This window comes from Trichechus manatus, unplaced genomic scaffold, assembly GCF_000243295.1.
Source record: "Trichechus manatus latirostris isolate Lorelei unplaced genomic scaffold, TriManLat1.0 scaffold00216, whole genome shotgun sequence".
NCBI lineage: Eukaryota > Metazoa > Chordata > Mammalia > Sirenia > Trichechidae > Trichechus > Trichechus manatus.
The window spans coordinates 1,029,829-1,041,600 of NW_004444152.1; the positions used below are offsets into that span (position 1 = coordinate 1,029,829).

Sequence of the window (11,772 nt, forward strand, 5' to 3'; positions counted from 1 at the left end):
TGTGTGTGCAGACAGCCCAAGGTGGGGATCCAGGTGTGCGGGGGCCTTTGGTGAGTGTGTGGCGATGCCTCACTCCCCGCAGGGATCTGCATGCCTGTGCCCCCGGCCTCCGCAGGCTGAGGAAACACACTTGGGTGGGGGGCAGGGAGAGGATGGGAAGGAAACTCAGCTGGAAGTGGTGGAGGCCTCAGAGCCCACATCCTGTGGCAGGGGCTGTCAAGAAGCCTGGCTATCCTGTCACAGTCCTCACAGCTGCTGGAGTGACAGTCCGCTAAGGGCAGAGATGATCCTCTGGGGAGACGGTGGCCTGGAGGCTAGGAGGTGGGGTTGGTCTTGCCAAATCCAGGATCAGGAGGCCTGAGTCGGGCGCCGCCCGCCCTCCTCCTCCATCAGCAACAGGCGGCGCCGACCAGCCTCATAGTCAGCCTCGTCCACGCTGACCAGCAGGCGGACTGCCTCCCGGCCCACGGCCTCACGCAGGGCCTCAGTCAGGAACACACCCCGCAGGGCCTGCAGCAGGGCACCACTCAGGTAGTCGCCCCAGAAGGCGTCCAGATAGGAAAGCTCCGAGAACTTGATGTCGCATACCACGGAGCCTAAGTCCCGTGAGCGCAGCACCGCGGTGGCCTGCCCAAACACGTCCAGCTGCCGCGCCAGCGCCTGGGGCCTCCGGGATGCCACGCCCTGCTCCAATGCCGGCCCATGCTCACAGTACTCTGCTCGCACCCGGAGCCGGATGTCTGCAGGAAAAGAGGAACTTGTCAGGGAGAGAGTCGAGGCCCCAGGGACACACTGCGCAGGTGGACTGACACCCTTCCTCCTGCGGGCTCCTCCCTCTGCCCGTGGATTGACCACGCCCCACCCATTCCTTCCCCCTTCCAGTAACCACACCCAAGTAAGGGTGGAGACCTCCTGTCCCGTCCCCTCCGCCACCCCCAGCAGCATACTCCATTGCGGCCTCCTGGCTGCTCCTGTCACCACTAGGCAGGTGCAGCTTTAGCCCTGTGCCCCACCCCCACCAGGTCTCACAAGGCTCGTTCCCTCACTTCCTTCAGGTCTTTGCTCAAATGCCACCTTCCCGACCAGCCCATTTAAAGCTGTACACCGCCCTCCCCAGCGTCCCCAGTTCCCTCTATCCTGCTCTATTTTTTCCCAAAGTGCTTATCACCTTTGAACCTACTCTAGTCTACATTACTATCAAGCTCATCTGTCTCCCCCAGGGTGAGCTTCCTGAAAGAAGGTGTTTGGTCTGTTTTGTTCTCTTGTGCAACCTCTGACACACAGCAGGTGTTCAGTGTATAGCTGCTCAAAGAACCAATGAATGAACAAATGGACTTGCCTTTAGGCAACCAGTCTCACTGCACTCCAACAATGAATTCATGTGGGGTCAACCACATCCACCCACCTATCCGAGCAAGCCCCAGTGGGTGAGGGTCCCGAACAGGCCCAGGAGACTGGAACTGTGCTGGCTCTACAGGGAATCAAGCGCTCTCTTTCCACAGAGGCTGCTAAGATGGTAGGATGTCAGCCTGGAGCTGCTGGGGCCATTCTGCCACCAGGAAGGGAGAGAATGAAGTCTACAAGGGCCAAACATAGAGAGGAAAAGATTTCTGCTTTCATCTCGTCAGCCTGCATCACACCATGCCTGCATGTTCAGTTACAACCCATTCTCTTTTTTGCGTAGGCCAGTTTGAGTTGGATTTCTGTCACTTAGAAACAACGTTCTGCCTAATACAACCCTGACTACAGCTGCCCAAAAGGGGTAGCAACTCTGCACAAGGGGCAGGACTTAGGACCTCTGAGGCTACCCCTGCAGATGTGACCTCATGCCTATCACCTCCCCTCTGGGATTACCGCGTTCCTACCTGTGAAACAGGGCTAATAACAGTACCTCCTCCCTACACACACACGGCTGTCCTGAGGATCAGCTGCAAATGGTAACAGCAGCCAGCATTTACAGCATGCTGATGACCTGCCCAGCACTATGCCGTGTGCTTGACTCAGGTGAATACACTTATTCCACCAGCAACCCTGTGAGGCAGGCCTGTTATCATCCCCAATTTACAGACAAGGAAATTACAGAGAAGTGACTTGCCCGAGGTCACATGGTCAGGCAGTGGCAGTGCTTGACAAAGGTCATTTCATCTTCTATGGCCCAGAGAGCTGGCTTCTGGATCAGACAGAGCTGATTCCCGCCCGGGATTGGGTACTAGCTGTGTGACCTAAGTCATGACCTCTCAGAGCCCAGGTTCCTGCCTAAACCAGGACAATCCCTGCTGTAAGGAGCTGCTAGGAGGATTACAGAGAGCAATGGCTGAAGAGGAACTGGCTAGCACTGTGCCCGGTGCGACCCCAAGAATGACAGCGACCAACAGCTCTGATGTGCTGAGTGTTTGAGCCTTGGGCATTCAGAGGGATCACCCACCAGCCTGCAGGGCAGGGGTTACCCTTCAACCCATCTGTCAGATGAAGAAACTGCAGCTCTGGAAGGGAAAGTCATGTGCCCTGGACTCCCTTCACCTTTCACAGACGTGTTGCCAGCAGAGTCCCTGCTCCCCGAGAACAACGTCTCAGCACCACCCACTTCCTCCTCCCCAACTCAAACCCCAAACCCTTCCTTTTCCTGCCTCAAGGGGAGCCCCACCCTCTCCACTTGAGGCCCAGGGAAGCCTGCCGGCCTCAGCCCCCAGGCCCTCCATCCTGAAGACCACAGGACACCTCTGGGCCTGCCTCCTTGACTCCTACAGTGTTTGGCCATGCACGCCCTCCCTTGGGTGTGGACTGGGGAGCGGGGGCTGGGAGGAGCAGCACCTGTCCAAGGCCACACAGGAGCTGGGCAGCAGCAGAGGCACAGAGCCAGGTGGTGGAGTCGACAGACCTCGAGGTGAGTCCCGGCTCTGCCACTCTCTAGCTGTGGGGCCTTGGGCATGTGACCTCACCTCTCTGAGCCTCAGTTTTCCCATCTGAAAAACATAAACAGACAAACAAGAGGTCCCTACTGCACTGTGAGGTCATGAGGATTAAATGAGGCAACTCATAAAGTGCTTGACCCAGGGCCTATGACACAGAAAGCACCCACAAACAGGAACTGTGGTTTCACAACCATCTCTCCCCGACAGACCCTACCCAGGCCTTGATCTCTCTCACCTGGGCCCAAGCCAACCTCCTCCCTCATCTCCTCCTTCAATCCCCACTACATCCTCCCATAGCCTGCCTTCTAGCCACAATGGAGGTGCTCCCCGCACAAGCCTTACTCAGGCAAGAAATGGCCTGACAACCTCCTCTGCCCAGAATGCCCTATTCACCCACCAAGGCCCTGCCCAAAGAAGCCCACATCCCCACCCAGCTTGCCCCTCTCCTCAGCATGGATCCCTGTGGCCCCATGGAGTAACCGACCTATCTATTCACCCAGAGCGCCCACCACATGGGGAATGGACAGACGGCAGGCTTCCATTCAATGGCTACTGACTGCACACCAGGCACACGGGTGACACGAGGGCCCTACCTCAAGTGGGAGAGAGGGGCACATGACCCATAGTTACAGAGCACTCCCCAGCACTGGGCCCTGATCAAGGCTGCCCCTCTGTGCCCACCTGATCCTCAGAGCATTTTCATTATCCCCACATTACAAACGAGGATATCCTGCACCAGACCACGGTCCAACCTCCAATGTGGAAACACAATCACGGTTCAAAAGAGGACAGACTGCAATGGGGAAAGAAGGACATGCAGTATCTGAGCCACTGTTCCATCCCTGGCCCCGGCTCACGTGCTTTGCACATACTGTCCCCCTTGCTCTACACCATGAATTAATGACGGCCAACACTTACGCTGCCCTCACCATGAGCTGGCGCAGCGCTACAGACATCGCAGGCACTGACCCTTTTGATCCTCCTAGCAACCTTAAGAGGTGATGCTATTATTATCCCCTTTTGGCAGATGGGGAAACAGAGGTATGGAGGTTGAGTCACCTACCCAACACGACACAGGAAGTGGCAGAGCTGGAATTTCAATTGAGGTGCTGACTCCAGAGCCTGGGCTCTTAAGCACCCCTACCCTGTTGGCTGCCTCTCACACACAATACATGTACACAAAAACATATACGTACACAGACATGTAATTAAAGGCGTCCTGAGGGCCAGGAGAGAAAAATGACACAGAGTGAGTTATAATTTAGACTGAAGGGATAAGAGAGGACCTCTCTGAGGAAATGACATTTAAAGCAAAGTGTGGAGGTTAAGTAGCTTTAGACAGGAAGACAGGGGAGAAGGGAAGACCAGCATTCCCAAAACAGGCAACAGCACATGAGAAGAGTCTGGAGGCAAAAATCAACTTGGGCACTCACAGACTAGAGGGGCCAGTGTGGCCGGAACGTGCCTCAAGAGAAGGGCACAAGCGAGGCCACGAAAGGGCAGGGGCCAGGCCACGCCCCGGTGGGCCGGCTCAGGGTCTGGTCTCGGGCGGCAGTGCAGCACCACAGTCTGGAGTCTGGGGCCTCCAGAGGCTGCAACTTCCTGCACCTCAGTGGCCGCCTCTGAGGCTGCTGGATAAAGGATAACCGGTGGGGTCATGGTGAGCATTAGAGAACTGAATCTAAGTCAAAAGCTTAGGCTGGTGCCTGGCACGTAGCGCATCCTCCAAGTGTAGCAGGAAAGACGTGACCTTCTGACTCTATTGGAGATGACTCCAGCCACTCTGTAAGAGCAGCCGGTTAATCAGGACCAGTGGCTGGGCAGAGGAGGATGGCGGCAGCAGAGATGGAGAAAACTAGAGGGAGGGGTCCAGGAGTGGCAGTGAGTGGGAGGTAGGAAGAGCACCCACCACCCTGCGATGTGGGCTGGGACCGGCTGAACTGTTTCTCAGGCCAGGAACACCAAGCATCTGCTGACATCCTGCTCCACTGTGGCAACTAGGAAGAAATGCTCCTGCCCCTGGGTGGGGTGTGAAGGGTCTATGCCTTCACAGAATGGAGGAGCTCCTGCTTCCCATACTCAGCAGGGCCCTAGCATCCTCTTCCCCGACTCCATACCCCATCATTCCCTCTTAGGGGGCAGAATGGGATGCAGAGTAAGGGGGGGGTCTCCCAAAGGGGTACTGTGGGGCAATTAATCACTTCTGTGTGTAGCCTTTCTAGCCATGGGCTTGTAACTCCCACCTAGGTGACTGTGACAAAGTAACTGTGGCCTACTAAAGGCATTGGTCAGTTTTGCCTTAAAACAGCCAATTCCAGAGCAGAGAGGAAGAGCCCACCACCAAGGAAGGAGAGACCAGCAGGGGATGGCACTGTGGGCTTCCCAGCCCCCAGAGACAGAAAGCTGAGCGCCTTTGGGCAGAGACTGAGGGCCAGGGAGAGTTCAGCACAGCTGGGGAGAGGCTGTCCTGATGGAAGAACTATATCCCGAGTGTTCTTGAGCCTGAATCGTTAACTACTACTTCCCTAGTAAATCCCATAATTTTGAGTTCAGTGTGGCCATCGCAATGAATTATCGAACCCAACAGAGAAATAGAGAGTGCTGTTGGGGGGACGGCTGCTGTCAGAATTGGTAAAGATGGTGGCGAGAAGAGGCGTGTCTGACCTCTGCCTCATAGGAATCAGCCTTGGGCTGCTGGTCGTGGTTCTCCTTCCCCCTTGTGGGGTTGGAGGAGGTCAGACACCTCCCCTAAGCCGTTCTTACAGGGACCATGAGCAAGGTATGAAGGAGCAGGCGCTGGGCCTGATGAGCAACCTTGTGTGTCAGATCCTGTGCTGGGGGTGGCCAGGGACCCAGCGATGAACCTCACTCAGTTCCGCCCTCCAGAACTTCCTAGTAAGATGGGCTGGGGACAAGGAGCAACCGTGCTCCCCACAGCACTGATGGGGAGTTTCCAGCCCTGGGTTGAGAGCAGCGTGTGCTTCCACGGAAAGAATTCTGCTCCTCCACTGCCACCCTGGGGCCAGCTGCCACCCTTCTCTGGGCCCCTGTGGGAGCCCCTTCCTCCCCAGCCTCCTGCCTCCACTCTTGCCTTGCTCCCTGTCTCTTCCCCATGACCAGCCACAGTCATCGTGTCAAACGTAAGTTCTTCCTCTACTGAACTAAGGGACTGAGGCAGTGAGGAGACACTGCCGCAAACGACAGAGGAAGCTAAGCCAACACTGCATGCTTCCTAATGGAAGAAGAGAGTACTTTCTAGGAAGTGATCTCGGAAAACAACAACAAAATAAAACATCACAGCTGAATCTGATCAAAGCTCTACAGATCCAGCTACCAATTTTCAGGAAAGACAGAGGCAGCCAGGGTAACACGTTCAGTCAATCCTACCACAGGACACAATCAGCAAAATCCAGTCTTTGGGCAACTCTACAGGACTCAAGAGATACAGTGACAATGCAAAGGAGAAAAAGCCAAGAAAAGAGAGTGGGGGAACTCCACAGATCAGGAGAGACGTAGAGACGATGTCTATGAGACAATTTCAGCATTGATTAGATATTTGATAGTAACGAATTACTCATTTTTTTTGGTGTGATACCGGTTGTTTTGTTTTTTTCCAAGAGTTTTTATGTGTTAGTAATACATAGTGACAATCTACGGATGAAATAAGAGGCCGTCTGAAATTGACTCCAAAATAATGATTCCAAAACACGGCCAATGAAACAAGATCAGCCCTGAGTTGACAGTTGATTGAAGCATGGTGATGGGGACATGGGGGTTGATTATACAATGCTTCTGGATATTTTCCAGAGGAAAAAGCTGAAGAAGGAAAAAAAAGGAAAAGTTGATCCTGTCATTCAAACCCTCCCAGTGCGTTCCATCATTTGAAAAAAAAAACAAAACTCTTACCCAGGGAACAAGGCCCTGCAGGACCTGCCCCTGGTTGCGGCTCCTGTCCTTACCTCCTGTGAGTCACCCCCTCACCCGCTCTACTCCAGCCTCCTGGCTGTTCCCACCACCACTGGCCCACCCCCACCTCCAGCCTTTGCTCAGCTGGTCCCTCTCTCTAGAACACTCTGCCAAGCCATCCACACAGCTTGCTCCCTCCCTTCAAGCAGATATCTTCCCCAGAGACCTTCCTAGATCACCCTACATGAAAATCAGGTATACGTAAAACAGCATTTTCCACCACTCTCTATCCCTTCCCTTTGTTTTCTTCATAGCCGACACCTGAAGTATCTGTCTCTTGGCTTTCTACTCTCACCAGAACACAAGCTCCATGAGGGCAGGGGCCTCTTATCCCTGCACTGCTTAGCACACAATAAAACCAAAACCAAATCAAACCCACTGTCGTCGAGTCGATTCTGACTCATAGCGACGCTACAGGACAGAGTAGAACTGCCCCCACAGAGTTTCCAAGGAGCGGCTGGTGGATTCAAACTGCCAACCTTTTGGTTAGTAGCCAAGCTCGTAACCACTGTGCCACCAGGGCTCCAACACATAGCAGGTGCTCTATAAACACAGAATGAACAAATAAACAAACATAGGCCTTGGATTATGAGTTTCGGCCCAGCTCTGCCTCAGCCACTCATCACTCCAGACTATCAACTTCCTTTCCCTCAGCCTGTTTCCTCCTTTGCATAGTGGGGAATGTCACCTCTACCTCATGGCTGTCTTGAGAACTCAAGGTCAGGTGTGGAACACACCCAGCACAGTACCCAGTGGATGGCCCTTAGGGGGAGGTGGAAACTCAGAGGACCTGTACCAAGCCTGGGGTCCCCCAATCCCCCCTTCATCACACACTCGGGAGCTTAAGTCTAGTTCTATCCCCTAAGACGGCAGCTAGCTGACACTGCCAGCTGTCACAGGTGAGGAGGGGCAAGAACAGCAGGCCCCTTTAGAGTCAGGTAAGGAGGGGCCTCCTTCCAGCCTGCGGACTGGGCCTCATTAAAGGTGAGCCATCCCCACTTGTCAGAAGGGAAAACTGACACCCAAATGGGAGAGCCTCACTCCAGCCCCACCCTGCCTGTGAGTCAGCAGTCAGACCTGCTCATCTTCCCTTCCCCCATAAGACCCAGCCACATCCCGGTGAACCACCTCCCTGCCCCAGCCCAGCCCTCAACAAAGAGACCTGAACTCTCAGCTTGGCAACTAAGACCCCTCCCCAGCCCACCTGGCCCTGCTCCTACCACCCTCACCCCCGGCAGTGACTCCCTCTGCCTGTCCACCAGCACAGCCAGCCTGGTGGCTCTGGCAATTACTGCCTGAATCCGGGCAGCCACCCAGGAGCTGTCTGAGGACATGGAGCTAGCCCCACTGGTCTCATCCATAAAGAGAGTATGAAAACGGAAGGAGGCAGGTGTCCAAGCTTTGTGGACTGAGGACTTCTGCAGATGGCAGAGGTCTTCTGGGGGACCGAAGCTGCCCACGGCCTGTATCTTTCAGGCTCTACTTACTCATGCACACCCCGGCCTGAGTATCCCACCAGCTTCCAGATGGGCCTTCTCCCCAGAAACCTTTCTACCTGTGCGCCTGCTGCTCCCTCTGCCTTCCTCCCTCTTCCCCAGAGGTGATCCCATGCCCGCCTCCACCCCCGCCACGTCTTTCAGTCTCAGTCCTTCTAGAGGTGCTTTACTAAATCTGACAAGGCACACGACTCTGTCCCCTTCTCTGGCTTCGTCTGTCTTTAGCACACTCATCCTTGATGTCACACAACATATTGGTTCATTTGAGGGTGATCTGCCTCCCCGACCACAATGCAAGCTCCTCAAGGTCTGACATTTTCCCTTCCTGGTCCGGTTCTGGGTCCTCAATGTCTAGAACAGTACCTGGCATAGCATGTTGCTCAGTAATAAAAACCAAACGAAAGAACAAATAAGTCCTTCCCTGCTCCCTATCACCCCAGAATAAAGTCCAAACCTCCACCCAGTGTTCAGGTCTGCTACCTGCCTTATCTCCCCCTGCCCCCACCGCACAAAGCCTCTACCCCCAACAGACTAAATCCTGAGCACATCCCGCCATCTACACTTTGCATGTGCAGTTCCCCTGGCCAAGAATGCCCTTCCCCATGTCCTCGTCCAGCTTCCTCCAGCTGGTCTTTGAGATTGCTGCTCAGGAGGTACCTCCACAGGGAAATTGAGGCTGGCCAGAGGTGTCCCCTGCACACGCCAAAGCCCAAGCTCACACCGCTCAAGGCGCCTGTTGCCACATGGGTCCAGCTGCCACTTTCTTCATCTGTCTCCCCTGCAGCCTGGGAGCTCTGGAAGCAGGGGGACCAGATGTGACTGGCATCCCCAGCCTTGCTCAACACAGAGAAAAGGGCGCCAGAAATGTGGGTGTGAGAGGAAGGGGCACAGGCAGGGGATGAAGAAGGGAGGAGGATGGAGGGAGGAAGCCCACACATGCCTGTGTCCACCCCACAGACCCAGGTGGAATTTCTCGAAGGCAAGGTCCGAGCTCCTCACAAACCCAACCCTACCTACCTGTCTGCGAGTCTAGTCAGCCCCATGTCCAAAATAGTTCTCTATTTCCTTAGTTCACCCCTTCTCACCCTCTGCAGTGCAACTCCCCCAGGCCAGGCCTCTGTCCTCTCCTTCTGGTTGGACCGCACAGCCTCTTCACTCATTCTCCTGCTGCCCCATTATTTAACCTAGTTAATACATACCCAGCAGAGCAATACTATACACCAGCACTGTTCTAAAACATTTTACAAGAAATCACTTATTAACTGGTTTTTTAGATGATGTCAAAGTCTCTTTAAAAACAAGTATCAGAGCACGTCACTCCCCTGCTTGACAGCACTTCCTGTCACACCTAAAATAAAATCCAAACTCCCATACACACCAGGCCTGCTAGGCCCAGCTGCTCGGGGCCTGGTCCTCCACCTGCTCCCTGCCCTCTCCCCACACCACCACCCACCAGCCACGCTGGTCTGTGTCCTTCCCCCACTCAGTCAACAGCCTCCTCCCCAGGGAGGCCCTCCTTGGCCACCCACTCTCTCCCCCATCACCCTGTTTTTATCTCCTTCACCTCACTTCGCATTTTCTAAAGTGATCTGCTCCATGGGTCTTGTCACCTGACTACAGGCAGAGGCCTCGTCTGATCCCTCACTGCTGGGTCCCCTGCCCCACGCACACTGCAAAGTAACAGTGAGAACAGAAGACTCTTACAGGGCACCTGCCCCCTGCTACGCACTGTCCCAAGAATACCATGTCAATTTTTTCTTACAATAGCCTAATTGAGAGGTACTGTTACCAGCTTCACTTTACAGATGTGGAAGCACAAAGAGGTTCAGTCACTTGCCCAAGGCCAGACGGCTTGTAAGTGCAAAACCCAGGATGTGACCAGGCAGCCTGGACCCAAGGTCCTTGTTCTCTACCTCTACCATACTCCACCAGCGCACAAGAGATGACTGGTGAATAGTGAACCTCTGCACTGTTTGCTGACTAAACAAATGAAATTGGAGGCAAGTGGCTGTCAGAGAAAGCTTCCTGGAGGAGGCAGCACACAATCTGATCCTGCAACTATGGACAGGACATCGACCAGCAAAATGGCAAAAGAAAAAACAACTATTCCGCTGCATCTAACAGGTGGGTGAGAGCTGCTGCCCACCCCACTGCACGCGTCACATCCCAGACAAACACCGGTTTCTCCCACCCTCTGACTCCACAGCCCGACCTAGGTACTATGCATGGACTCCTCAAGACCCACAGACACCTACCACAGGTCACTTTGCCTTCTGAGGTGGGCCTGGCTGGCTCCTGCTGCTGCTGGGGGGCGGCTGGCGCCCCTCTCCGCCGCCGCCTGGCACCACCACTGGGCCGGCCCCGACTCCGCCGCTGCCGCTTGGTTGGGGGGGAGCCTGAGGAGAGAAAGATGGGACAGGCTGAGGAGCAGGTGACAGGCAGGCACCCAGGAAAGAGCTCAAGGCTGGTCTGGGTGCTATGAGACCACCTTAGGTGAGCCCCTCTGCCTCTCTGGGCCCCAGTGGCCCTATTATAGATGAGGAGTGCAACCTAGCATCTTCTAGAAGGACAGAGAAGCACATCCAACCACCCCACAGTCTTAGTCCCAGGGCTGAGCCTAAAGAAATCCTTGCACACTCATACTAGGAACCAGCAGGACAACAGCCACTGGGGTACCATCTACAATCACAAAAACTTAAAAACAATATAAACGTCTGACAAGAAGAATCAGCACTATAGAGTGATGTCCAGGACAGGCTGCCTAGTGAAATAAGGCAAGGAGCAAAACAAGTGTCTATAGTCTGCTACACTTTATACAACACAGGAAGGCAAATAAGAATACATACAAACGTTTCATTATTTTTGCAAAATAAAACACTGTAAAAATAAATTAAAAATGGTTGGGGGGGGGGTCAATGATGGAAATGAGACTTCTAAGGACACCTGGCCACATAATTTAGTCTTGACTTGAATTCTTAACTGTTTTACATGTTCAAAAAAAAAAAAAAAGAAACAAATTATGGTACATACACACAATGGAATACTATAATGGAGTACTATGCAATGAGAAAACACAATGATGAATCTGTGAAGCATCTCACAACATGGATGAAACTGGAAGACATTATGCTGAGTGAAATAAGTCAATCACAAAAGGACAAATATTGTACGAGACCTCTATTGTAGTAACCCATGGAAAAGTTCACACACAAAATGTAACAATCTTTGTTAGTTACCAGGGATGGGAGGGGTGGAGGGAAATACTAAATAGGCAATAGATAAGTGGTGTCTTGGGAGAAGGGTGAGACAGTACACAATACTGGGGAAACCAGCACCACTTGTACAAGGAAAGGTCATGGAAGCTCCACAGACACATCCAAACTCCCTGAGGGACTGAA

General features: G+C 53.8%; 1 protein-coding gene across 3 annotated transcripts in view; it reads right to left on the reverse strand.

Moving 5' to 3' along the window:
* Positions 1-252: 252 nt before the first annotated feature.
* Positions 253-11,772, reverse strand: part of DEDD2 (death effector domain containing 2) — a 17,270-nt gene continuing 5,750 nt past the window's right edge. The window contains exons 4-5 of one of the 3 annotated variants that reach the window (XM_023742697.1): positions 10,630-10,770; positions 253-740 (exon numbers count right to left, since the gene is read on the reverse strand). In XM_023742697.1, the coding sequence (XP_023598465.1) occupies positions 349-740; positions 10,630-10,770 (533 nt within the window). In that variant the 3' untranslated portion in view covers positions 253-348. Of the gene's footprint in view, positions 741-5,387; positions 6,729-10,629; positions 10,771-11,772 lie in introns of those variants that run through there. The other 2 variants (XM_004388755.2, XM_023742698.1) reach the window with 2 other exon arrangements.